The sequence below is a fragment of the Vipera berus genome (genome assembly GCF_964194415.1).
Source record: "Vipera berus genome assembly, chromosome: 12".
Taxonomy (NCBI): Eukaryota; Metazoa; Chordata; class Lepidosauria; order Squamata; family Viperidae; genus Vipera; species Vipera berus.
Window position 1 is genome coordinate 21,151,413 of NC_138215.1, and position 25,511 is coordinate 21,176,923.

A 25,511-nucleotide genomic window follows, 5' to 3' on the forward strand; every position below is an offset into this window, starting at 1 on the left:
AAATCCCCTCTATTTGGCACTGATTTCCATGCAGCCCGCCCAGCAGCCCAGGACTGCTGGGACTATGGACTCGGGTAGAAAACCTGCTGCGCACCTTGCAGAGAAAGGGGAACCTGACTGGGGGAAAACTCCAAACGTGGCGAAGAACCAAACTGGGTCCCCATGAACCCCGGCCCAGCCGTCCACGCAGGAGCGGGCGGCCGTAGACAGGACGCGGCCGCCTTGCCCTTTAAGACCGACCCCGTCGCTCCCGCCCACGGAAATTGGCGCAGGCGCAGGCGGGTGGCGCAACACCCCGGCCCGTCCTTCCCTTCCTTCCGATCAGGTGACGACGGAGAGGGCGTCTGAAAGAAAAAGCGCGTCTTCGGAAAGGCAAAAGGGGCGGGGCCAGGCAAATCTCCCTGGAGTGGGCGGGCTCTGGCGAAGCCGCGCCTACTTCCCCTTCTCGGACGCCGTCTGTGACTGGCTACCCCGCGCTGGTCGGCGGGCGGGTGGGCGGGCGGTGGCTGCGGGGGCGCGCGGGGCGAGCGCTGACTGGCCGGCCCAGCGGCCGACCGCCGTGTGAGGCGCGCGCGCGCGCGCCCGTCCGCCTAAGGGAGGGAGCTTGTTCTGAGGTACTTTTGGTGGGAACCGGAGCGAGGCCTCAGGCGGGCGGCGCCGGCGAGAGGAAGAGGAAGCGGCGCCGCGCGGTCCCCCCGCCCTTCCTTCCCCGGCCGGGCGGATGCTTCGTGGGTAGGCGGCGGCGGCGAGAGGCGGCCACCTGGCTGTGGCTAGCGGCGGGGCCTGGCAGGGCCGGGCGAAGATGGTGCTGCTGAGGGTCCTCGTCCTGCTCTGCTCCTGGGCGGCCGGCGCCGGAGGTAAGCCCGGCCGCGGCCTCCTCCCCGCGCGCTCCCCGAGCCTCCAGGCCGGCCGGGCGGGCGGTGGTGAGCGCCGGCCTGCGCGGCCGCGGAAGCTCCGCTCGACCGCCCTAATTCGCCGGCGCCGCCGCGGCGGCGGCCGGGCCTGGAAAGTTTCTCCGGCCTCTGTCGGGGGCCCGGGCGGCGCCACGGCGGGCGGGTTCCTGGCTGGGCCGTCGTGCGCCGCCTCGAAGCCGGCCTTGACTTGGGTAGACTTTGCCCAGTCGGCGCTTCCTGGAGCAGGGCGGCTGCCTCGGGGCCCGGAGCCGCCTCGGGGGCTCCGGTAGTTGGGGCGGCCGGGGGTCCCCGGGGCCGGGTGTGGTTGGGGGGTCCTCCGGGAAGGTGGGCCAGGGACCCCGCTTGCCCGCCCCCTCAGCTGGACCATCGCATCCCTGGCCCGGGCCGCCTCGCGAGGGGGAGGGCGCAGCCCCTTCCGGGGTTTTCCTGCCGAGGGGTTCGTGGAAGGGCGCGACGGCTCGCCGCTGATGTCGTAGGGCCAGCCGGGAGTGACCGATACTACCAGGAAGTGGGGGGGGGCGAGGTTTGGCGCGTGCCAAAAAGCAGAAGGGGGGGGGGAGTCCGTAGCTTCTGGGTGGCGCCCAAGAGGCTTCCTTACCTAACTGGTTAGAGTGGGATTAGGTACCCTCTGCCATTGCGAAAGTTGCGTTAAGTTTAAAAGTTCATATAGTAGTTGATTAATTCAGCCGTAAGTTAGCCGCGGTTTCGGCAAGCTGAGAAGGAAGGTGTTTGATCAGGACATACTTGCCAAATGCTTTTCTGAAGACCCCCCAAGCGGTAGCAAGTTGAAGAGAGGCAGTGGGAACCTACTCCCGCCTGTGCGCCACCATTCAAGAACGGAAATGTAACTGTGGCAAGGAAACTTTAGGAACAGAAAATGGGTGTCCTGCCTGATGTGATAGCAACAACGAAATCATAGGAAGGTCTCTGATATTTCAGTGCTTTGTAGGTGAATTTAGAGCTGTAGGGCTAAAATAGATAAAGAAAATATATGGGTTGCTCTGAATTATGTTGCAAATTCATAAAATGTATCATAAGGTCCTGAACATTTCATTGAGATGAAGCCTAGCAGTGCTAATATTGAAGTGGGAAGAGTGAATGTTCCAGTTTGGGAGTGAAGCAGAGAACAAACTTCTTACAGGGCTGTTAATCAGAGGACACTTTGTGGATAAATTTTACCAAGACCCAACAATCTCTGAAACCAGAGAGGTTGACATACTGTATATAATTTTCAGCACTAATGGAAGACCTGGATCAGGGATGGGCTGAGGAGTTTCCTCTGGACAGTCGTCTTAAATTCTGAATCATAATATATATCAGTGCACATCAGAAAACATTACACTTAATCCTAGGCCAGTACCTCTGTCTTGTCTGGATTTTAATTCAATTTGTTCACCTTTCTTCATTGTACTGTATATGATTGGTAACACTATTCCAAAAATGTTATTCTGTCCCTTGTAAAACTTGTAATTGTTTGAAAATTTGCAGTCTTCCCTTCTTTAAAAATAATTTTCCCATATCTCAGCACATATCCAGAAGGGCCAAATATTATTCAAAATGTCTGACCACTTTTGTTAAGGTTGTTGATAAAATTAATATCAGAGTCGCTTTCATCTTTGGCAATAAAATCCACTGTTTCTAAAAGAGAAAATCCATGGTTGCAATTATGAATTTTGCCATCAGTCTTCAGTAAGTTCTAAATTGGACTAAATACTGGATTCGTATAGTATTTAAAAACAACCAACCAACCAATTAGAACTGAGTCAGAGCTCAGGAAAAAAGACAAATTCTATGCATTTCTATAAATAGAAAGTTTTCTTATTTTTGAGTTTACTAAAGAACAGTTGAGTAAAAATTTATGATAGTTTAGATATCATTTTATGCTAAGTATGATGAAAAACTTAGTTCAAGTAACCTGAAGGCATCTTTGGTATTTCTCCCCCCCACCCCCCACCTTTCCCTTTGTGCAAGAAATAGCAAAGGCTTTTGTTTTCACTTTTGAACTAAACATTCTGTACCATATTACATCCAAACTCTGCCAATTGCTGTAGATGGAAATAAACTGTTAATTAAAGGCCTGGTAGGGTGGATACGAATGGTAGACTAGGACATTTCCTGGTTCACATATTCCTTCTGCCATGGAGCTTGTTAGAGTTCATTTCAGATCATCTTTGAAAACATGACCTGTGTGTTGATTATGTTGGAATGTGTTCATTCCTAAAATATTGTTAACTCTTCACAATGAGTGCAAGTATGTTTGTTTGCTTTGCGACTAGAAAGTCAGCAGGTTTTAAAGATAATTTTTTAAAGTATTTGGTCAGTTTTCAACCAAGAAATCAGTGAAATAATTATATATTTCAAGAGCTTGCATATTCTTTCAACAGCAGGCATTTCCAAGAATTAACTGCACATGAGAGAAGTATCTTCTTAGCCTTAACCACAGGAGTGACAGAGTAGTGGCAGTCTTGGATTTCCTTCACTTTTGCTGTTGGTTAGCTGAGGTGGAAGGGCCATTTTCAGCCCTTCGGAATTTCTCACCCTGTAGGATTCTTTTTTTTTATCTTGCTGGATAAAGTTTAGTAAGCTATAACTAAGCAGTGGCATTTATATTGTTTTGTTACCTCTATTGCTCCTAGAATTAAATACACACTCCTTTAGGAACCTGTTATACAATTGTATGAAATTATATTTGAGGTATTAATTAACAAAATATTCCTCTCTAACCCAAAACGCAGGAATGATTGTCATAGTGTAGTGTATTGAATCATGACTTTGATGTCAGACACACTGTGGAATCCTATAAACATATCAGCCTGTCCTTCGGAAAGTCAGAGCCCGAAGGCTGATCTTAAGAGTTTTGTAATAAGTCAGATTCCACTTACTTTAATCATCTTTGTTAAATCACTGTTTCCTATTCCTGGCCAAAAACACTGTCTATAATAGTTGAGGCTAATAAAGAAGTAGTTGAAAAAACATTGTTGAATGTTTAGACTGAAAAATAAATACAAGTGTATTTATACTGTTAACAATTTCCTAAGTGTTTACAATCTAATGTTTCTTTTGACATGATGAAAGTCTCCAGTTTGTAGTTACTCTGCAACAAGGGATGGGAAACCTTGGAACCAGCCCGTGCACAGAATAATTGGAGACTTTATACAAACAAGTAAAAATTATTCTTCCACTACTGGACCAAAGAGGCATGCATAGGTATTGCTGGTAAAAAAATAAATAAATAACCTCTTTCATCTGAATCATAGATTCAGTGCTAGTTGACTGATATGCTGCATGCATCTTGGCAGATTTGATAACTGCATTTTCAACTGATATAAAACTGATATCTTAAATAAATTCTGCATTCACTTAATAATTACAAAAGTGCCCTTGGGGGGGGGAAAGGAAAATATTGCCATATTTGGTAAGTTGGGGATTTTGTTTTTCACTTAAATAAGTTCCCAAAGTAAGATTTGTCATAATACTGAGATTTGCCAAGTACAGTATGTTTCTATAAATCATGTGTGGAGAACAGGAAATGAAAGCAAGTATACCAATTATTGTTTCCAGTGACCAAAGAAGCATGAATGTTTTTGGAATGTCTGCCTCCCTGTAAGAAAGCAAAGCAGTGATGCTGAATTCTAGTAAATCAACCTAATGCACTACAGTCATTGCATCTTGCTGCTGTTGTGGCTGATTGAATAATTAACTAAAAATGGATGAAACACAGTTCTGCAAATGATAGTTGTTTTCATATCAAATAATTAAATTATCATCCAATTGCTCAAAAATAGCTTTCTATAAACTTACTATTTTTTCTATGAAAGTTTTATGAGTATATCTTTTTGCCTTTTTTGCTTGCTAGATTAATATATTTGCATTCCACAAATTGCTTATTTAACCAAAGAAATGGGGAACAGTCTGGCAGCTTTGTCAGTCTGGAGATATAAAAGAATTCTTTCTTTCTCTGTTGGAAAAAGGAGTTTACTAAAAGCCTGGCAGTGTTGCGTGCAATTGTCATTTGTGTAAAGAAGAACCTAATGATAGCAGTTTACAAACTCCCTGTCAGTACATTTGTACTTGGACAGAAAAAAAAACATGTCCTTCAATTTGGGAACAAGAAAACACCTTGGCCTCAGGTGGACAGTTGGACTTGTGTTTGGAAAACCTTTGTTAGTTGTACCTGGAGAGAAGCTTTAGAATGGAACATGTGCAGTGTAATTTTAATATGCTTTTAGATTTCATGTCCACTCATTTCATAGTTTCTATTTTCTGTGTGTTTCTTCTTTCTGCTACAGCTTTAATTGTATTAGCTCCATTTCCTTGTTCTGACATCACAGTATGAATAGATCTCTTTTATGCTTTTCAAATAATATAATCACTTTTTCTATTAATGAATCATTCGTTTTTGTTAGCAAAAATTTGAATGTACTGTAGACTATGCTTGTGATTAATATATCCATCCACTCCTTTTTTTGCAGGTCAGTATGGAAACCCTCTAAATAAATACATAAGACATTATGAAGGACTGTCGTATGATGTGGATTCATTACACCAAAAACACCAGCGTGCCAAAAGAGCAGTATCTCATGAAGACCAATTTTTGCGCTTAGATTTTCATGCTCATGGAAGGTAAATATCATGTCAGTTAATTTCCCCCATAACCATTAACTGCAGTTGAATATAACTGAACAGTAAACATGATATCCACATTCTATCAACATGTAAAGTTAGAATTTTTTTCTACTGAAGTCCGATATGGATCAATATTCCAATCTTAATGTTTTTGTTAGCTCCGAGGTAAGTATTTGGTAATATATGGGGAATTGGAGAGTTGTTGAATATTCCAGCCTCTGCACATGTAAATCTATATTGAGGTGCTCTGTCAGCATTCCAAGTACAGATATGAAAGAATTGTGTATTGGCATATTTTTAGAGAAAAGAAAATACATTTTTCCCATCTCTGAAGTTTTCCAGATTTTAAAAATGGTTGCACTGTATTCAAATAAGATATGTTCTTGAGTTTTTATATCTGCATAAGGAAGCCAAGGGCAAATAAATATATGTAGTAAATCTGCCAGGTTTCCCCTTTCTCCTTACTGAACCTAGATAAGAGCTTAGGTCAAATATTTATAAATTCTGCAAAATTAAGAGCAATCTATTTTTAAAATGTACATCAAAACATATAAGCAGAGGTATATTAATTTCGTGCACATTGTGGCGGCCAACTGGCTTGCTTAATGTTATCTGTGCAAAGCAGCTTGTGGCAACCTCTCTGCAAGTGCCAAATGAACCAGCAAAACTATTGCTGTTGTCTTACTTGAATCCATAATTTTTCTTTAGCATTTTATCTTGCAGTGTTTCTAGCTGGGATTGAACTAGGATATAGCATAAAATGATAGTATTTGTAATTTACAAAACCTAGCCTCCATGTTCAGATAGCGTATGTTTTCCTGTAAATAGTTGAAATATGATTATACTTAAGGTAATCTAACCTCCTTCGTTGTAATTACGATGTGAGAGAGTGCATGGGGCTTCAGGTTATGTTGATTCCCTTCAAATACTAAGGAAATGAAGGTCTTTTACTATGCTTAGATATAAATGCATATCAAGTAAAAATGCTAAATATAAAAAGGGAAGATACTTAACAAAGTTGAGGACATTCATTTTTATATATCAGCTCATGGTGAGAAGTCCTTTTGTAAATGTAATGTGTCTTTCTTCCCTTTGCAGACATTTTAATCTGAGACTGAAGAGAGAGATGTCCCTCTTTAGTGATGACTTTAAGCTAGAGATGTCAGATAAAGTATTTGATTATGATACCTCCCATATTTACACTGGGCACATTTATGGTAAGTGCAGGAATGGTGGTTTCTGTTTTGAACTAGCAATAGCTCCTTGTTTAGTCATTTATGCAGTGCAGAGCAATAGGCTGTATTTGTGTAAAATTGAAACAATTTTAGAAAGTTCATTTTTGTCTTTAAAAAGTTGCCAGAAAGTACACTTAAATTTCACATTCCTTTTTCCCCTTCATTTTATCATAATTCTGTTATCTTTCTGAAGAAAAAAGTTTGATTTGAGTCTTTTCTATGTTACAGCACAATAGCTCAAAAGATCCTACATTTATGAGATGCTGCATTCCTTGGACTGTTCAGTTTCACACAAAAAGCTTTGCATTACAGTTCATGTGAAAATGTGGCATACCAGCACAGGGTGTTCTTTCCCACAATAGACTCTGGCTTGGGGTACATTCTGCGACCTGAGAATACCTGTGCTCCTCGGTATTTTGGAATATGGTACTGAACTATTCGTTCTCAGGCTTGAAGGAAAGCTACATTTGAATTACATTTTTTAATATACTTGGTAAAAATTAAAACAAAAATGTTGCTTGTAACTTTTGCAAGGGAAATAATTTGCACGGGAAGTAAACTGAGTAAACTAATATTTAAAGATGTGGAAAGTAAGATAATAGGGTCTAGACTGAAAAGTAATAGAGCATAATACGGTTCCCTGGTCATGGCTTGGGCGCTTAGCAGCAGCTTGCAGCATTTGCAGTCAGCTGACCATGATTTGCAGCCTTCCCAGCCTGCCTCCAGCAGCAAAGTCAATTGGGGAAGCAGGGCTCAGGTAACCCTGTGATTTGCCTAAAGACAGCAACAATTTGCTTAATGGCCACTGTAAAAATGGTCGCAAAATCAGGTCGGTTAAAGATTACGTTGTCTAGCAACTGAAATTCCAGTCCCAAAGAACTAGCAGAACCAAATGTGAGGTATTTATGGATATTGGTGAGGACTAGAACTTGATACAGGCATGTTCATGAATGCTGCATTAGTTTCCTGATCACTTGCTGAGAAGTCATAATTCAGACTCGGGGGTCTTGCCTATTCTTGCTGGGAATTGATGCTGATAAACAAGTATTCTAAAGCCTACATCTTTTTTTAAACAGGTGAACAGGGAAGCTTTAGCCATGGGTCTGTTGTTGATGGAAGATTTGAGGGATTCGTCAAGACTCACACTGGAACCTTTTATATTGAGCCAGCAGAAAGATATATTAAGGACAAAGCCCTACCTTTTCATTCTGTCATGTATCATGAAGATGATATTAGTAAGTTTTTATTCTGTGTTGAAAATATTTATTTTTATTTATTTTTATTTATTTTATTACATTTATATCCCGCCCTTCTCCGAAGACTCAGGGCGGCTTACAAGCTTAGCAGTAGCCTTCATTCTATGTATATGCCTGCTTGTTAGGGCTTTCACACACACCCCAAGCGGCATTATTACAAAGTCAGCTATATGCTATGCTATATAGAAGAGGTTACAAAAGCTATGAGTGAGTGAGGTTTCCAGGACATTAAATCTTAAAACAGAGTGAGGCTCACTGAGCATTCACTCTTCCACTGCTGTAGAGGGACACCTATCCTGAGCAGGGTGAGTCACGTTGCTTAGAAAATGCTATAATCCTCATAGGACCGACTCTAGTGAGGAAGTTTCTTTCAGGTATTCACACAAGTTCCTGAGCTTCATTTCCTATCATTTAAAGTGTCTCCTGAAGTACTCAGCTAATATAAGCAACAAGTTCCTAAATGCACAAAGCTTTTGATATCCTATTAGATATCACCCTTCAACTGTAATTGTTAGTGGTATTGCATGCAGTTAAATCAAGGTATCGGATGTAAATTTGTTATTTCCTTATCTCTCTATTTTTAAAAAGGACCATCTTATCCTTTTTTCCATTTGGAGGCATGCTGGAATATAAACTCATCATGTTGTCAGCTGTCTATTTAAGTTAATTATTTTCAAGGAAACTTGTAATATCAGGACTATATTGTAGGAAAAGCATGATCTGCAGATCACTTTGTGTAAAGAAGGCTTGGTCTTCTGCTTTCTAATATGACTCCACCTTCTGACTGTTACCACTGGGATCCCCGCCTTTTACTTTTGATAGTACTTCTTCAGATTAGTATTCAATCTACAGATTTTACCAGTTACCGTATATTTCCTGATTCCCTCAGATAAATTGATTGTTTTTGTTTCTGTCACAGAAACAAGAATGTCTCGCCAGATTTGAAAATGAAAAAATGCATGAGCCAAGCAAAGTATTGAGCTAATAGAACTTTCATTAGAAAGCATAGGCTATGGAATGTGGTAGAAATTATGTTGCTGTTTTATTATTGTTTTGAAAGAAAAAAAAGCAAAAGGCTTGTTTTAAGCCAACACAGTTTAGGGGATTTAAGTAATTTAATGTTAGTCGTTCAGGATACTCAAGTTGGAAAATACTGGATAGATCTTTAACAAATGCATCAAGAATCTTGCTAGTTTTTCACAAAGAGACCCCCATGCCTTTAATTCGGTATGTAGTTTACAATTCCAAACATTTTGTAATGTTTCTGCTCACAGAATAAGACATAGTTAAAGGGATTTTGAGAACATTGTATATAAAGTGTACAAGGTTACAATCAGTTCAGGCAAATGCCTCAGATTAAGGAATTTATATTGTTAATGAGTGAGTCCTTCCATAGCCGGTATTTTAATTTTTGCAAGAATATTCTGTTAGTGCTTTTGGGACACAACAATGTGGCATATGTTCAGCATGACAAGGAAGTCTTATTCAGAGCTAAAACAAAAGCCAGTTCTAAAAATGAGGATTATATTGTTGTAATATTATATTATATTATATTATATTATATTATATTATATTATATTATATTATATTATATTATATTATATTATATTATATTATATTATATTATATTATATTATATTATATTATATTATATTATTATATTATATTATATTATATTTTGCCTTCTCTGTGGGCGCGCCTGCCCTTTGGAATCAGCTGCCCGTAGAGCTCAGGACTGCTCAGGACCTTTGCTCATTCCGCCGGGACCTGAAGACTTTGAGCTTTCTGGCCTGGACTGAGAGTATTAATTGGGGTTTTAATTGGATTTTAATTGGGGTTTTATATTTATTCAAGGTTTAAATGTAATTATTTTAACTGTTCTTAATTTTTGTAATTGTATTGTTATTTTAAAAACCTTGTGAACCCCCCTGAGTCCTACAGTAGAAGGGCGGTATATAAGTCTAATAAAGATAAAGATATTGAACTGTTTCCTACAAAGACCTTTGTTCATGTTGCTCTCTCTTAGCTTAATGACCAAATAAGGGCAACCCTTTTATTCTGATTTAAGGGATAGGCCAATTATTTGAATGAGTTTTTATACATTCAAGGGATATTATTTATTGAAAAAATGGTTTTGCCAGGAGGGAGAGAGTTACAGTTCTTTCCACTGTGATTGCAACAGTCTTGTTTGGGCATTACTTGGGCCCTGCCAGAAGAGTATCAGTCATTGCAGAAAACATTGGAAATTGAGAGCAGCAGCCATATGATAGCTCTAGAAGCATTTCTAGATATGGCACCCAGCATATTTTTGCTACTGATGTTGAATTGTGATAGAAAATAGTAATGCTTACTGGCTGTTTTGTTATTCTCAAGGTAACCTGTCTTTTTGATTGTATTTGCTTGGATAAAAATGATGAAGTTGCAATAAACCTAAATTCGATAGGGGAAGGGGTATAATGTAGAAGCTGATCCAGATTAGCAGATAAAGATCCACAAGTTGTGTGGTGGGGAAGCAAATGCAAACAATTTGTTCATGTTACTCTGCTTATAATTCTAAGTGGCACAGGGTCAGGTTATCTGTGGGGCCACATCTCCCAGAGGGTATCCACCCACTCCCCCAGGGCAGAGGTGGCCATGCTCCCAGTGCCTTCCCTTATCTAATGGGATCTAGGCAGCAGGCCTTCTCAGTAGCAGCCTCTGCCCTCCCCTGAAATCCAGAAGACCCCTGCCCTCCTCGCCTTCTGGAGAGCCTTGAAGACCTTTTCTCACAAGCACTGAGCTGTAGTGAGGCTGGAGCCCAGTATAATTGTTTATGGGGTTGTCAAGTATTGTTGGGGAGGGTGCACCAGGGATTTTTGTGATGGTGTTATATTTGGTATTGTTTTTATTCTTTGTAACCTGCTCAGGTTTATGTTGCATAATGTGGGTGGCTATATAAGTCTTTTAAATAAATGCAATATATGCAAGGTATTGCTGTAAAGGAAAGGTATTAATTGTCAGAAGTGGATAGCTTTGTGTCAGAGGACCCATTTTTGAAAATAGCTAGAAATAATCCAGTGATTCAAGATTGTACCCAGGTTGATTCTTATGATGCATTGGTTTAAAAGGGAAGTTTCATTTGACTGCTGCTTTATTAAACTATGCAGATTAGAATTGCTTTGTTCTTGCCCAGAAACTCTTTTTAGCTAGCAAGGAGTTAACAAGTAATCATTGCCAGGGCAAATATCATCCCTTGCTTGAAGATTGCTTGGATCCTAAATTCATTTTTAGAAGGTTTTTGTGCTGCTCACTTCCACTGGCTTTGGATGACTGACAATAATACTGCTGTACAAATATCCATAAAAACAACATTAAAAAGCATGACCAATATAAGCAGCAGGTAAAGCAATAGCATTGGAAAATTTTAGTTAATATGTTCTAAACACTTCTACACGGGAATTGCTTTGTTCCCAATGGGAGATTGTTCCACAATATGCAACCCACATGTACAACTGAGCCAAACATGGGATGTGGCGGTCAAGGGGACCCGCAGCTGCTAGGATTTTGTGCCAAATTTATCTTTAATAGGAAAACAAAGCCCATGGGACACCTGGTATTAGCTGTGTATTGCTGTTTAATGCCCTACTCTGCAAAAAGAGAGAGGATTGTGTAACAGATTGAATTAAGCCTCATTAAAATTGTTATTGATATTGGATATTTCTTAACTTCTTTGGCTCTTTCCATTGTTTGATCCTACTGATTTGAATACATTTTAAAATTAGTAATTGAGTGTCTTAATTTTAAAACCATTTCTAGAGGAAAATATGTGCCAGCAAGTCTTTCTGTTTCAGAATATCCCCATAAGTATGGGCCACGAGGCGGCTGTGCAGATCATGCTGTCTTTGAAAGGATGAGGAAATACCAAATGGCCAGGGGGGCAGAAGAAGAGCCAAGGCACCAGGTATCAAGCATGGAATAAATGATTGGATAAAATGCCTGTTATTTTTCCTGTGTATCTACTGTTGATCTGACCAGGAAAATTGTATTCTGCTATTGACATGATGTGACACAAAACAAGCTCCTGGTTTATCTAATTTTGAATTGATAAGGTATCACTATGTGTTCCTTGCAGTTTTTTCAGTTTGAATTTGCAAGATGTTACCAGAAGGCTTTGGGTTTTTTGGAAATATCTACTATGTAGAACTGGCTGAACTTTGCACGTAATAATGTAGAGAATTTTACATTTCTGCCCCCCCCCATCCGTCTTTAAATTATCTGTAGCTACAATCCATAGATTGAGTTGATTTGTTAGATTTTCAAATTTCTACTAAAATTAATGGCAGGTTTAAGAACATTTTAAGTACCTGATAGCAACAGGCCCCAAAAGTTGAATTTCCAGAAATGTGGCTTTCTTTCCATGATTCGCGCACCCAGGTGGCTCCTGAGGTATTTTGTTTCCTTTCAGCCCTTGGCTAAATTTTGTGTGAGGCAAATTAATTGGAGACAAAAGATCTTCAGCTCCAAGATACTCTCCCATCACATATACTTAGAGAAATGTGGCTGGCTGCAAGCAGCTGAGATTGTGCGGGTTAAAGACGAAGGGGGAAGTACGCTGGGATGGAGAAGAGCTGACCTGAAATTGGCACCTTCTGACACATCACTCCAGAAATGACGAGGTCCATAACTTTGTTTTAGTCCTCTTATTCTCACGTACAGGTTGGATTGTTTGAAATGGAAGGCTATATAAATGCCTTGTACCTAAATGTAATTGACTTCTTATGCTTTAGCAGCCATCTGAGGAACAGATCAGAGACGAACCTGAGCTCTTGAGGAAAAAACGAGCCGCGCAAGCTGAAAAGAACACGTGTCAACTCTATATTCAAACCGATCATCTTTTCTTCAGGTATTACGGAACCCGAGAAGCTGTGATTGCACAGGTAAGCTCCTGCTGGCTCCTGTGGAAGGTTGGTTTCCTTGTCAAAATAAAGGGCAAGAGAGTGGAAGAGCTTTCATATGTCACAATACAACTTTGAATGTAGTACTGCAGGCATTTCTTTCCAGCAAATTATGCGTACAAGTGTGATAATTGCAGTATGTGTATTGCTTGGTGGATGTGCACTGCGGTCTCTTTTGAAGAAAACATGAGTAAAAAATTTGAATATCCAGTGAAATTTATGAGATTGATAATATTACTGTTGCTCAGTTGTAGAGGACAGGCTTTGCCTGTGAACAGGTCTGGGTTATGTCTGTGGCTCTGGCAAGAGGACTGAGAAAGATTCCTGTCTGAATCTGAAGAGTTTCTGTCGGCCACTTTCCGAATTTGTATCTCGTAGGTAGCTGTAATCAGAGACAATAATGTATGGGGTCCTGAACGAACCTGGGGAAGCCGGGGGTGGGGGATATGCCTCCTCCCGCCTAGAGCCTAGGAGGAGAAACAAGGGAGAGTTCAGTTTCACTCGGGTTTTTCCAGGCCAACCAAGAATCATTAATGAAGTCCATCTCTTTCAGACCAACTCTCCTCAACCGATGGTTGTTGTGGAGAAAAGAGGAAGAAATATTATGTATGTTAGCTCCCTTGAGTTACTTATAAAGTAATAACGGCAGCGTAAAAATCTAATAAATAAAAACCAATTTTGGTTGGAAAACCAAGCCCCAAGTCTGTTTGCTTTGTTTTGACACTTAACTGTGATTCCTTTTAAATCCCGATATGGAAAGAAGTCAGGAGGTCACTAAAGTGAAGTGAGCCAAAGGCTGTGCGCAGGTTTCTCTCTGCTTGAGGAAAAGCTGGAGCCTGACTTAGAGACACAGACCAGCACTTGCCATTGGGCACCCAGAGTTAGAAAAATGGATCTTTCAGGTTGCAGAGGGAAGTGGATCTACCGCCAATGTCTTTAACTTCCTCTTTCTTTTAGATTTCCAGCCATGTTAAAGCAATTGACACAATTTACCAATCTACAGATTTCTCAGGAATCAGAAATATCAGTTTTATGGTAAAACGAATTAGAGTAAGTATACAGAAAACAGTGTAAGTCTTATGCACTTGCTGATTTAGTCGTATTTTCCTCTTTTTATTGGGTTTCTTCTTCCACTGACAAGCCTCAATAGCTAGTAACTTTATTTAAATGATTGCTTTGCTTTTATGTTGCCATCTTTTACTTGCAAATGTTAGGAAAACATTTGTAGCTTCTTGACTTGACAGTTTGCACGGGCAAAGCTGAAGGGTGTCTGTGCTGCTCGGTTAGTTTCATGTCCTGATTGAGTGGATCAGCTCAGGTGCTCGTCTTTCACTCTTTCGTGGCAATAACCTCTTCAGGCCATCACCTGTGCATAATAAACTGTACATCTGCAGAATCCTTACCTCATCTCTCTGCTTTGGGGTGGGTAATGTTCATACTGTTCTTCTCTGAGTCATTACTTGTGAAAACAAGTAGGTGTAGAGTTTTTTTTTACTTTATCCAAAAGTATACAATATATTTTTCTTTCAGATCAACACTACCCAAGATGAAAAAGATCCTTCTAATCCCTTCAGATTTCCAAACATTGGTGTGGAGAAATTTCTAGAACTTAATTCTGAGCAGAATCACGATGATTATTGTTTGGCCTATGTGTTTACTGATCGTGATTTTGATGATGGTGTCCTTGGCTTGGCCTGGGTTGGAGCACCTTCAGGTAAATAATCGTTAAATAGTATAAAGCATTAGAGATTAAATTTAATGAGTTAAAAGAAACATTTTATTGGGTATCTGGAGGGCTGCTGCAGGTGAGTATTCTCTGTTTGGAAGTTTACATCCATCTTGGATAAATTTTCTTGAAAGAGTTTGAATCTCCTGGTACTAACCATAATCTCTGGCTGCATAATCATTTTACTTCCAGAAAATTGAAAAATCCTAACCCATGTGTTTAAAAATATATTTTAAGACTGCTTCAATTCTTTCAGCATCAGATGCATTATTTACAGCTATAACATTGTGAGTTGTTCATTTTACAAACTTCTGAGTGCACTTTGTTGTTGCAAAATACTTAGCCCAAGAATATCTGCTTATCTCAGCAGACAGAGTGACTCAGGTTTTAGTTGAAACCACAGAGACTAAAATATCTAGCCACAGAGATTAAAAATAAAGAATTCATGGCTGCAGTACTACACAACACATCCAACCTGGCTAAATACCCTTAAGATCAGAATACCCAGAATTATGGATCTCATCATCCTCTGCCTATCTACTTTCAATTGGATGGAGAAATATAGCAACAAATCCCCGTGAATCCCCTTGCGGATCACCGCTCTCAGAATTTGTAGCAGGGACCGATGCAACTTCTAGAAAGTATTGCACTTCCACAGATACCAGTAAATGTATGGCTCCGATGTGTATACGACCCTTCCACATAACAAAATGTACAAGGGACAGTCATATGAAATCATCCACAAAAAATAAAAATCACTAGAGAAGAAGAAAACACTCACCCACTATCTTCCTGGATAGCCTCACCATCAGAGGAAACAATGGCAAAAGAGAAATGCAAGTGTGTTGAAAAACAATCGGCACTAAGTGCTCTCAGACGAGCAGAAACATACCCTAGCAACCCAGAACACCAGAAAAAGAAAACAGGCTTCCCTATACCACATTTTCCAAGAAAATGGATGCCCGTACAACTTTATCAAAAAGTGACTGGCTCTCAAGCACAATGCAGCACAACCAACACAAGCTATGAAAAGAATAACATTGCCATACATCAGAAATATCTCGGAAACAACCAACGGACTTTTACAGCCACATGGCGTCACTTAAGCATACAAACCAACTGAAGCCCTCCAGAACAGTGCAAGTAAAGCAAGAGACCCAGCAGCTGAAGGAGGGGAAAAAAGAGGAGTCATCTACAGTCCGCAACAGCAGCTGTAAAGAAAGAGATTGGCAGGAGATTACCAGATGCATCCTGAACATCAACTAGCAGCCAAAAGAGAGGGTGAAAACTCCTTCATCTCATAAGGCATTGGGCAGACTTGGCCATAGTTTCAGCTGGGAAACTCTGAGCATCCCTAGAGCAAGCTGAATCACAAACACGAGGTAGTTCCTGGAAGCCTTCAGACAAATTAGCCATCAACAGAGATAAAACCTTTAAGAATATCCGCCTTCGAGAACTGTTTTGTCTGGAGGGAGAGCCAGTGATTTCGCCTTTACAGTCCCAGAACAGCTCAAAGAGCGCTCACGATTTCTGACTAGCTCGCAGAATCAATCAGAATAAACTGGCACATTTGGAAAGTATTTTAATAATAAAATGATTTCTTTAGTTTAAAAGTGCTGTTTTAACTGCTGCTTAATAATCATTTTCTAATTAGCTTTGTTAAAGATTACTGTTTGATTTTAATTACAGGGAGCTCTGGTGGAATCTGTGAAAAAAGCAAGCTTTATTCTGATGGGAAGAAGAAGTCCCTAAATACTGGCATAATCACTGTGCAAAACTACGGCTCCCACGTCCCCCCTAAGGTCTCCCACATCACCTTTGCGCATGAAGTGGGACATAACTTTGGTTCTCCTGTAAGTATGTGTAAGTCCCAGGTCTCCCTGGCTGGCCCAGCTTTTACGGCAGATCCAGGAACTCTTAAACCATCCCCTCTGCCTACAGAATTGATCGGTCCTGCTCATTGCAGGATGAAACAATGTGATGAATTGGGCCAAGTCACCTGCCTAAAGGGTCTCCTGTCTCCTTTTACAGTAAAATGCATCTCAACCGATCTAAAGAAAGAAATGTGTGGCTTGCAGCCTGCCAATCTCTCAAAATATAATAAAAATGCGTGCCAAGGTGTCAGCAAAACAGTCCCTGCACTCGCTTGCATGAGAATTGTACACCTCCATTGGATTCAGCAAAGCTGGTCCCTCTGTCTTAGTTGTGAGCTTCTCATCTGATAGCTCGGGGCCCTTTCTGTTTCTGTCTGCTTCTGAAATGATTTGCTTCAGTTCAGTACAAGTCTGACTTCAGTGATTATACAATCTCTTCGCGTAAGTGAAGCCAGACTCTTACATGGTTGTTAATGGATAAACAGGATAATTTGGTGCACTGAATTAAAGGAAAACCACAGAGTTCTTTATCAGTGGCTGTTTGGGTCAAGTGTTGTGAAGATGTTTAGAGTGAATCATGGGGGTGCTGGCTTCTTTCTCACCCACTTCACCTACTTATCATTCTACCTTTTTCATGGGAGGCTTTAACCGGCTCCCCACCTGTCATGGTAGCTTCTTTGAGGAGCAGAAAATCACACAACTTCTGGTGAAGAACACTGACAATTTTTGTCTATTACAGCATGATTCTGGAACAGAGTGCACTCCAGGAGAGTCCAAAAACCTGGGGCAAAAAGAAAATGGCAATTACATAATGTATGCACGGGCAACCTCTGGTGACAAACTGAACAACAATAAATTCTCTATCTGTAGTATTCGGAATATCAGCCAAGTGCTTGAAAAAAAGAGGAATAATTGTTTTGTTGGTATGTATTTCTTCTACACAATTTGGTTGTCTTTATTTTTCATGGGATGGAAATCAGAAGAGAAGATTCAGGGAACATCAATGGGGCCAGCTTGAAATTCTGTAGCTTTTCATTTTCTAAAAGTGTATTTTGTGTCTGGTCCTCCCCGAGATGCAGATGAGGCCGCTCAGTCCTCTCTCGAGCTCCTCTGGAAAGGAGAGCCGAGCTTATTAATCAGCGCTTAGGCAAGCTTGGACTTTTAGTGTTGCACACAAGATGAAACGTGACTGTAGGCCTTGAACTGCGTTTCCTCCTCTCCTGTGAGGAATCTTGGTGAAAGGAATGTGCCAGAGGCTGGCAAGAACAATCTCTGGCTGGGCTAGGAAGGAGCCGATTCCTCCTCACACGGTGGCTGCTTTACAGAAGGGGATGCAGGTGCTGAAAAGCAGGGATGGTCCTGTCTCCCTCTTCCTCATGACCGGAGTTCTCCTTCAGAAGAACTTCTTGTTTTTCAGAATCCGGCCAGCCCATCTGTGGAAACGGGCTGGTAGAGCAAGGCGAGCAGTGTGATTGTGGCTACAGTGACCAGTGCAAAGATGAGTGCTGCTACGATGCCAACCAGCCAGAGGACAAGAAGTGCAAGCTGAGGCCCGGCAAGAGTTGCAGGTTCAGAGGCTTTTCTGGTCTGGAGAGTAGGAGGAGGCCTCCCTCCCTCCCTCCCTCGGCCTGGGCTTGTCTTCGGCCGAGAAGGAGCGAGGGCAGCCTTTTATTTCCCCATCAGGTTGGCAAGCCTGCATCCCAAGCCCTGCGTCAGTCAAAGTTTACTGGCAGGCAAAGTGAGAAGCAGCTTCTCATGCTGGGCTCCAGGGCTGTGAAATACATTTCCCTTTCTTTTAGCAAATCTGGCTTTTGATAATCTGGCTTAATACATGCCACCTTCATTGCCTTTTATTGCTGGTTGATTGAAATTATTTTACTGATTGCTGTCTTCAGAATTGGAAATTTGCCTTATTTAAATAATGACGGTGTCAGACATAACACCAAAGGCTTAAACTAGATCTGGAGGAGGAAGCGCTCCCCTGTCCAGGCAGGCTCCTCCATTTAAGTCCCAGCCAAAGCACTCTTGCCTTGTGGGCAAAGCAAGCTGCGCACGGATCCTCCTGATGCTTTTAGGGGGAAATCAGGCAGTGACCTCTTGACTGACAGTGAGCAGATAGGAGTGAGCCTATCCCGAAGAATAAAGACAGATCCCCTTTGAAATGGCCGGGCCTGTTGGAATGGCAACAGATCTTTCCTCCCTTTCTAGCCCCAGCGAAGGCCCCTGTTGTACACAGCACTGTGAATTCAAGAAAGAGCAGGAAAAGTGCCGGAATGATTCCGAGTGTGCAGAAGAAGGGAGGTGTGACGGTAACTCTTCTTTCTGCCCCACCTCCACAGCAAAGAAAAACCTGACCGAGTGCAACAGACACACCCAAGTCTGCATCAGTGGTGTAAGTCGTCCTAGAAGCGTGTTGACAAAGCCAGAGCATTCGGCTCCAGCGTTCGTGTCCCCGGCCCAGGCGGAGGGTGGCTCTTTTCTGTTGACCTGTTGCGGCCATCTGTCTTAGGCCAGCCAGTGAAAGCAGCCATTTTCTTTCCCTTTGGAGTTGATAACCAAAATGTTTGTACCGACTGTTTTTGAAACAGATCCCCCATTTGTCTGTGATCAGGCCAAGAGGGTCCTCGCCCCAAACATTCTTTGGAGAAGAAGGAAACCTCCAGTCATCCCCAACTTTGTCCTAACGTCGGTGGTGCTGGGTTGGAATCGTGTTCTGGGGAGCCAAAGTGGGGAAGCAAACTCTTCCCCTTTTCCTGGCTCTGCTTTATGTAGCCAGACGTATTTCTTATTTATAGGAAAGAAAAGGGCAAACATGGTGAAGTTCAAAATTGGCCACTGCATTCGTTTTACTGTTTTGTTTGGTTTAATTCTGAGCTTGATAAGATGAAACATCTCTAGTATGTTTCCTCCCCAGCAATGTGCTGGCTCTATCTGTGAGAAATTCAGCTTAGAAGAATGTACCTGTGCCAGCTCTGATGCAAAGGATGACAAAGAACTATGCCATGTCTGTTGCATGAAGAAAAGTAAGTTTTCTTAGGCTAAGCAACTTAATTTTGGATCGTAGCATTCTGCCTATTTTAATGCATGCGGGGATGCGGTAGAGCAAGTATTTCCTTGCCTCCTTTGTAAAAATCCTGCCCCTTCTTTTCCTGTCTGGCTGGAGCTGAGCAGCTGCTTCTGGAGTCGAAAGAGTTTTCAGTTGCAGTCTCATTATTCGTATTTCAGATAACCATTTCATCATTTGATTTAATTCCAGTTCCATCCTTTTTTTTAAATTCCCCAAAGCTCATTTTTTGCTCAGCTTTAAAGAGATGTCTGCCTCAGAAGAGTGGTGCCCCACTTGGTACCAGCATGGCCAGGGAGAGGAGACGCTTGTCACACGAGGCATAATAAGGCTTGGGAGAGTCTTACGTCCTGTCGGGAATTATGAATAAATATTACCAACTTCCTGCATAGTTTTAATTTCTTTCTGGAGAGTCGCCCGTGGCAATGTCCTGACTTGTCTGTTCCATGCCAGTCATTTTTCTGCTTTGAACAGCAAGATCCTGATGTTCCTCTTCTGAAAACTATAGTGTTGAGGTGTAAATTGTTTCTGTTTTATCCAGTGCATCCGGAAACCTGTGCCAGTACAGGATCTGAAGCATGGAAGGCTCACTTCAATTACAAAACCATTACCCTCCAGCCTGGGTCCCCCTGCAATGATTTCAAAGGCTACTGTGATGTATTCATGCGCTGTCGTTTGGTGGATGCAGATGGCCCCCTGGCCAGGCTGAAGAAGGCCATTTTCAACCCAGAACTCTATGAAAACATTGCCGAGTGGATTGTGGTGAGTTGGAAGGAACGCTCTGAACAAACTGCCAGTTTCTTTGCAAAAATAAGAAAGTGGAAACATTCAAAATTTTTATATTCTGAAGGTAAGATAACAAAATTTAAAATCTATATTCAGTGTTCAAAAGGTATTTGTAGAAAACTGGCAAGCATGCCTAAGAAGAAAGCCCTTTCACTGTGGACTTGTTTACTGCTTGAAGACGGTGCACTGCAAGGAGTGAAAAAGGGAAATGCCCAGAGCCCCAATTCTGCTTTAAGAATTTCAGAGAAGGGTCCCCTCTGAACACTGTTGGATGCACACAGACATGCACACCAAGCACAATTTTCCCTCTCGGGGTGAGGAAGGTTCAGCAGATCTAGTAAGTCACAGAAACTAAAATCTCAGGCAAGGAAACCTAGTAAAAACTAGTTTACACCAGCACCACGCTGTCTCTCTGACAGGCTGCCATTTTTCCTTTTTGACATTCATTAAATAACTCCCGTTTTGCATCCACTTGCTGCCTTTTCTTTTGCATAGGAAACAATAATGGCATTCCCCCAGTTGTCAGAGCACAGATGAAATTTTTACATACGTTAAGCAAATTATGCAGGCCCTCCATAAGCATTCCCTGGGTTAATGTTTCTCCAGTTACATCATCGACATCTGCGCCTTACCACTTTCAGTGTTCTCAGAACATTTGTCACTTTCTCTTCACTACATTTTTCTTGAAGAGTCCCTTTATAGCAGCTGTTTCAATCTGTCTCTTCAAATGTCGCTGACTCCCAAGCGTCTCTAAAATACACTTCCCGGCAGTTCTTCAGCTTATCCCAAATCATTTCATCACTCGTGTTTTTTATTCCATTCATTCTCCTGGAGGCCACCTCTTCATCTGCTTCCGGAGCAATATTTTGTTTTCATCAAAATCGCTCTGCATTTCCTTTCTTTAACTCCCCCTGTGGCTGCATTCCTTGCGGCTATCCTCTTCTCGATAGAGTCGTGCCAAGTGCAGCATTTTCTGCTCATGGTGAAGGTAACGTTGGGCAGGTCAGGCACAGCTGGCCAGTATGCCCAGTGTTGCAACCACAGTGTGGCTATGCGAGGTCACTAAGCAAGAGGCTAAGTTGCAAGATTTTAACTACTTGTGTTTTAGCTGTATCTGTAACTCTGAGCCACCCAGAGTTACCGTATGATAAGATGGGCAGCCAGTAAATCTCCCTTCTGCAGGGGCTGGGTATGGACAGGCTGCAGAAGCTCTTAGAGGAGCCTGGGGCGAAGGGTGGCCTGGCGTTTCTTCTTTCTGCCTGGAGCCTTCGTAGAGCTCGGTCAGATGGGGAAAAAGACCTGTTTGTTCTGTCTCACAACTCCAGGCGCACTGGTGGGCCGTCCTGCTCATGGGCATTGCACTCATCATGTTGATGGCGGGCTTCATTAAGATCTGCAGCGTTCACACCCCAAGCAGCAATCCGAAGCTGCCGCCACCCAAACCCCTTCCAGGTAAGACTTTTGCTAGCTCTGCAAGAATGTCTGCTGGGGGCGTGAGGTGAAAGTCCACCCTGCTTAACTTGGGCTGCAAGGCGCATCGGCGGAGAGAAGAAAAGAGCACGGTAGGAGCCAGAGAGGCTCCGGTTTGAATTGCATCGGGAACGTGGGTGCTTCATCCCAGGGCTGGAGGAGGAACGGGCCTGACTGCCACAGCCCCATCAGAGGGCTCAGCTCTGTCCTGCCTGCGAGGGTGGAACCGACGTGGGGAGTAGCCGAGCCACCAGGCAAGCAAGGATTTTGGAGGGCGGCACCAAGTAGAAGTGACAGGGTGTCCCACCTGTCGGCTGCAGGGGGCTCTTTTCCCAGGGCTGGAAATGTGTGCCTATAAAAGAATTTAGAGCATTGAGAATTGCTTCCGTTTCCACGGCTGTGGCTGGTCTGCAGTGGTGCCTCTTGCTTTCCAGAAAATGGTCTTGCCAGAGCTTTGGCTTAGGGCTGCTGAGCTGCAGTCGGCAGCTCTGAACACGTCTCTTTTTTTTTTCTTCCTGCAGGCACTTTGAAGCGAAGGAGACCCCCCCCGACGACTCAGGCCCCTCCACGCCAGAGGCCCCGAGAGAGCTACCAGATGGGCCACATGAGACGCTGAGGGCTGCTTTTTGCCTTGGTTCTTCCTAGTGCCTACAGTGGGAAAATTTCACTCCAAAGAAAACCTGTATTAAGTCATTGTCCCCGGTCAATGGAGGAGGCTCTCAGGCCCTGAGACCCCCTTTCCCTGCCCCAAAGCGAAGTGGCCGGCCGTGAAGCAGATCTTTAGCAGTCTTAAGCAAAGCGTTTCTCTCCTCCTCAGCTAGCTCTTCACGGTTGCCTTTCCTTCACTTGCAGGCAAAGGTAGCTCTGACGGAACCTCTTTGCAGGAATTAAAGCATCTCTTTCAGTTGCCGGGCTAGGAAGCGAGACTGCCTCAAGGGGGGAGACGTAACTTTGCCAATGTACATAAGTGGTTATATGCAGACATTGTATTTCTAACGTACACCTGTACTTCTGTGTGCAATTGTAAAACAATATAATTGCAATATGGATGTTCCTTTATATTATAAACCTTTTATGCTCTTAATGAAGAAATTACTGTTTAATTGACATACTCAGGATAACAGAAGGTTGATGGTGTATAAAGGTCCAGGATTCTGTAATGCTTTACACAGGAATTGTGAATCAGTCAAATCTGTGCAATTTTTATGCATCTCTATTTTGGTCAGAATTACTGCTGAGGCACCGTCCAGGTTCAGGTCCTCTTCCTGCCCGGCCCCGCTAAGAGGATTCCAGGCTGCTGTGGGAAGAGCTTGTCCAGGGTTTGGCTCGCCTGCCCGGGAGCGCTCAGGGCGGCCCTGAACGGTCAGAGGCATGACTTCTTGAGAGGGCCACAGAAGTATTCAAAAAGAAAAAAATAAACCTTTGCATATTCTGTCAAACGTAGAGTTGACTCTCCCCCCCATGATTTGGTAATCAGATCACCTTGATCAGTGGTAATAAGGATCCCAATTCTGAAAATTTGGGAGAAAGTAAAGCTGTGTTTTCTTTTGTTTTTTATTTTAACAAGTATCTGGGTAATCTTTCAGCATGAAACTGTTTTAAAAGATAACCACTAAAACAGAAGCCACTACTCCGGGAGTTGCTGTGGTTGTGTAATTATTGTAGGCTGAGGAATGTGAAAGGCACTAAAGAGGATCTCAAACAGCACAATGGCCCAAAGTTTTTACTGCAAATGTACATAATTGGCATTTTTTTTAAAGAAAGAAAAAGCAAGGTCACAATACGCTCAACTGCTATGCAGGAAATGGAAGAGGGCATTATTCAGGCTTGAATTCACTGCTTCTGTTTTCCAAAAGCGCCAAGCTGATTGGGAACCAAATGGCTGCAAAATATTTCTGGCTGTGCTTAGAAACCCAGTTGTGTTTTGGGGTGGGGGGTGCTAGCCAAGCTGTGGATTTTGTTTTGGTTTTTCAAGAGTATGAGATTTAGACATTTCAGTCTCATTGTGTGACTCACAAGCCAGCAAGGCAGAAAACTTTAAAATAATGTAATGGGATCTCTTCCTTGTAAAACTTGTACAGTATGTGGTGGCTTTTTTCAGAATACAGGTTTTTTGTACATGGTTTAGAGACAAATTTTGTACATGAATCCCCCAGATTAATAGATTATAAATAATTCTGAAGGATCTTAACTAGCTAGAAGTCTCTGTAGTTGCTTTTAAATCATTTTAAACTACATTTTGGGATTTTTTTTTCAGACTGTGCAAAGACTGGAAGCTTAGGTTTGCGTTTCTGAAATGGTGGGTTTTATTCTACAAGAGTTCTTAGTAACTTCTTGAGTATGATAGATCTTGGACCATGTAACTTCTTTGCTTGTGATGTTATCCTGTGGCAAGGGTGTTCGGCAGAAGGTGGCTGCCCTGTTTTTACTGGGTGCCGAAGTTTAATGTTTTCTGCAAAGAAAAAATGCACTGAACTCTCCACTGCAGTCAAGATGTGGTAAAATAAAGCTATCAAGGCAAATTGCGATCTAATACTACTGTCAGTTTAATGTCCACTGTGTTTTATACAGTATCTTTTTTGTTCACTTTGGAAATTTTTACTAAAAAGTTGCAAAAAAATATAAAGTATTGTGCAAACAGATGTAAGGGTTTTTGAAACTTGAAATGCATTAATAAACAGACCTGATGAAATCACTTCGGAAGTTGCCTGCTTTCTCCGAGTCCAAAGGCGAGCAGAGCGAGACGCTCTACAGGCTGCGGCAAGAGTCCGTGGCAGCCCCGGCCATCCATTCATCTGCCTTGTGCCGCCATCGCCTCAGGACGGTGGCTACCGCAGCTGCTGCCTTTCCAGGGAGGACCCAGGCCGGCCAGTTGTCCGGCTTACGCGCAGCTTGGAAAGGGCATTTCCCAGAAGGGGCCAGGGGGCTTCCCTTCCACCCGAGACTCCGGAGAGGAGGTCGGGGGAAAGTGGCACTGTGGATTCTGGGAGGCCTTGGGAAGGGAGGGAAGGTGGGTTTGCTGTCCCATCAACCACAGCTCAGGAGTGCTGATCGAGACCCCCGCTACTATGTTTCCTGCTCCCTGCAAGGGATCCTTGTGACTCAATGAATGTTCTCCCTTCAGAACTGAAGGAAGGAGGGGGGGAGTCAGTTCTTCCTTTGCTCTGAGGGTGCCATTTGGCTGCAGGTGTCACGAGTGTGCCAAAAAAGGCAAAAGGGCAGCTACAACCCTGCAAATGAGGCCCCAGCCATTTTTTGCAAGCATTGCCACACTCCCCAGGATGGATAGTGCTTCGATCGGGTGGTCACAAGTGTTTAAGGGGGCTTTTGTGCTCCCCCCCCCCCCCCAGGATTCTTCTGGGCCTCATAGTTCAGAGTTAGGTGGAAGAGAGCCGTTGAAGATCCAGAGCTTGGCAGGGCAGGTCCTATTGCTGGATTCTATTGAAATTGAGACTTTTTAAAAATACCCAGTTACAGCTTTTGCTTCATCTTTCTGAAAATACCAATTTGCATGGCTACTTGTTCTTTGCACTCTAGCAAGTAGATTGCTATTATTATCCTGGAATTCTAGACAGCAGTCAGAAGAGATGCAAATTGCAAAATATTTAAAATTAAATGTTTGTGCC

The 25,511-nt window shown here is 42.6% G+C and overlaps 1 protein-coding gene across 3 annotated transcripts; it reads left to right on the top strand.

The window, feature by feature from the left end:
• The first annotated feature begins 572 nt into the window (after positions 1 to 572).
• On the top strand, positions 573 to 24,580 carry ADAM10 (ADAM metallopeptidase domain 10). Of its 3 annotated transcripts, none has more exons than XM_081337097.1 (16): positions 573 to 857; positions 5,387 to 5,537; positions 6,639 to 6,757; positions 7,852 to 8,010; positions 11,862 to 11,971; positions 12,801 to 12,947; positions 13,923 to 14,015; positions 14,496 to 14,679; positions 16,381 to 16,544; positions 17,305 to 17,488; positions 17,983 to 18,133; positions 18,774 to 18,957; positions 19,480 to 19,588; positions 20,171 to 20,391; positions 21,741 to 21,867; positions 22,407 to 24,580. In XM_081337097.1, exons 1-16 carry the CDS (start codon positions 803 to 805, stop codon positions 22,499 to 22,501), a joined length of 2,253 nt encoding a protein of 750 aa, XP_081193223.1. In that variant the 5' UTR covers positions 573 to 802; the 3' UTR covers positions 22,502 to 24,580. The 3 variants fall into 3 exon arrangements, with proteins under 3 accessions (XP_081193223.1, XP_081193222.1, XP_081193224.1); XM_081337096.1 differs by having other exon boundaries at positions 574 to 857; positions 12,798 to 12,947; XM_081337098.1 differs by lacking the exon at positions 573 to 857 and adding an exon at positions 3,967 to 4,121 and having other exon boundaries at positions 12,798 to 12,947.
• The last annotated feature ends 931 nt before the right edge of the window (positions 24,581 to 25,511 follow it).

Coding starts and splice junctions, on each gene's coding strand:
- ADAM10 (XM_081337096.1), top strand. CDS start 803: ATGGTGCTGCTGAGGGTCCTCGTCCTGCTCTGCTCCTGGGCGGCCGGC. Junction 11,972..12,797: donor AAGAAGAGCCAAGGCACCAG/GTATCAAGCATG, acceptor CTTATGCTTTAG/CAGCCATCTGAGGAACAGAT. Junction 21,868..22,406: donor GCCACCCAAACCCCTTCCAG/GTAAGACTTTTG, acceptor TTCTTCCTGCAG/GCACTTTGAAGCGAAGGAGA.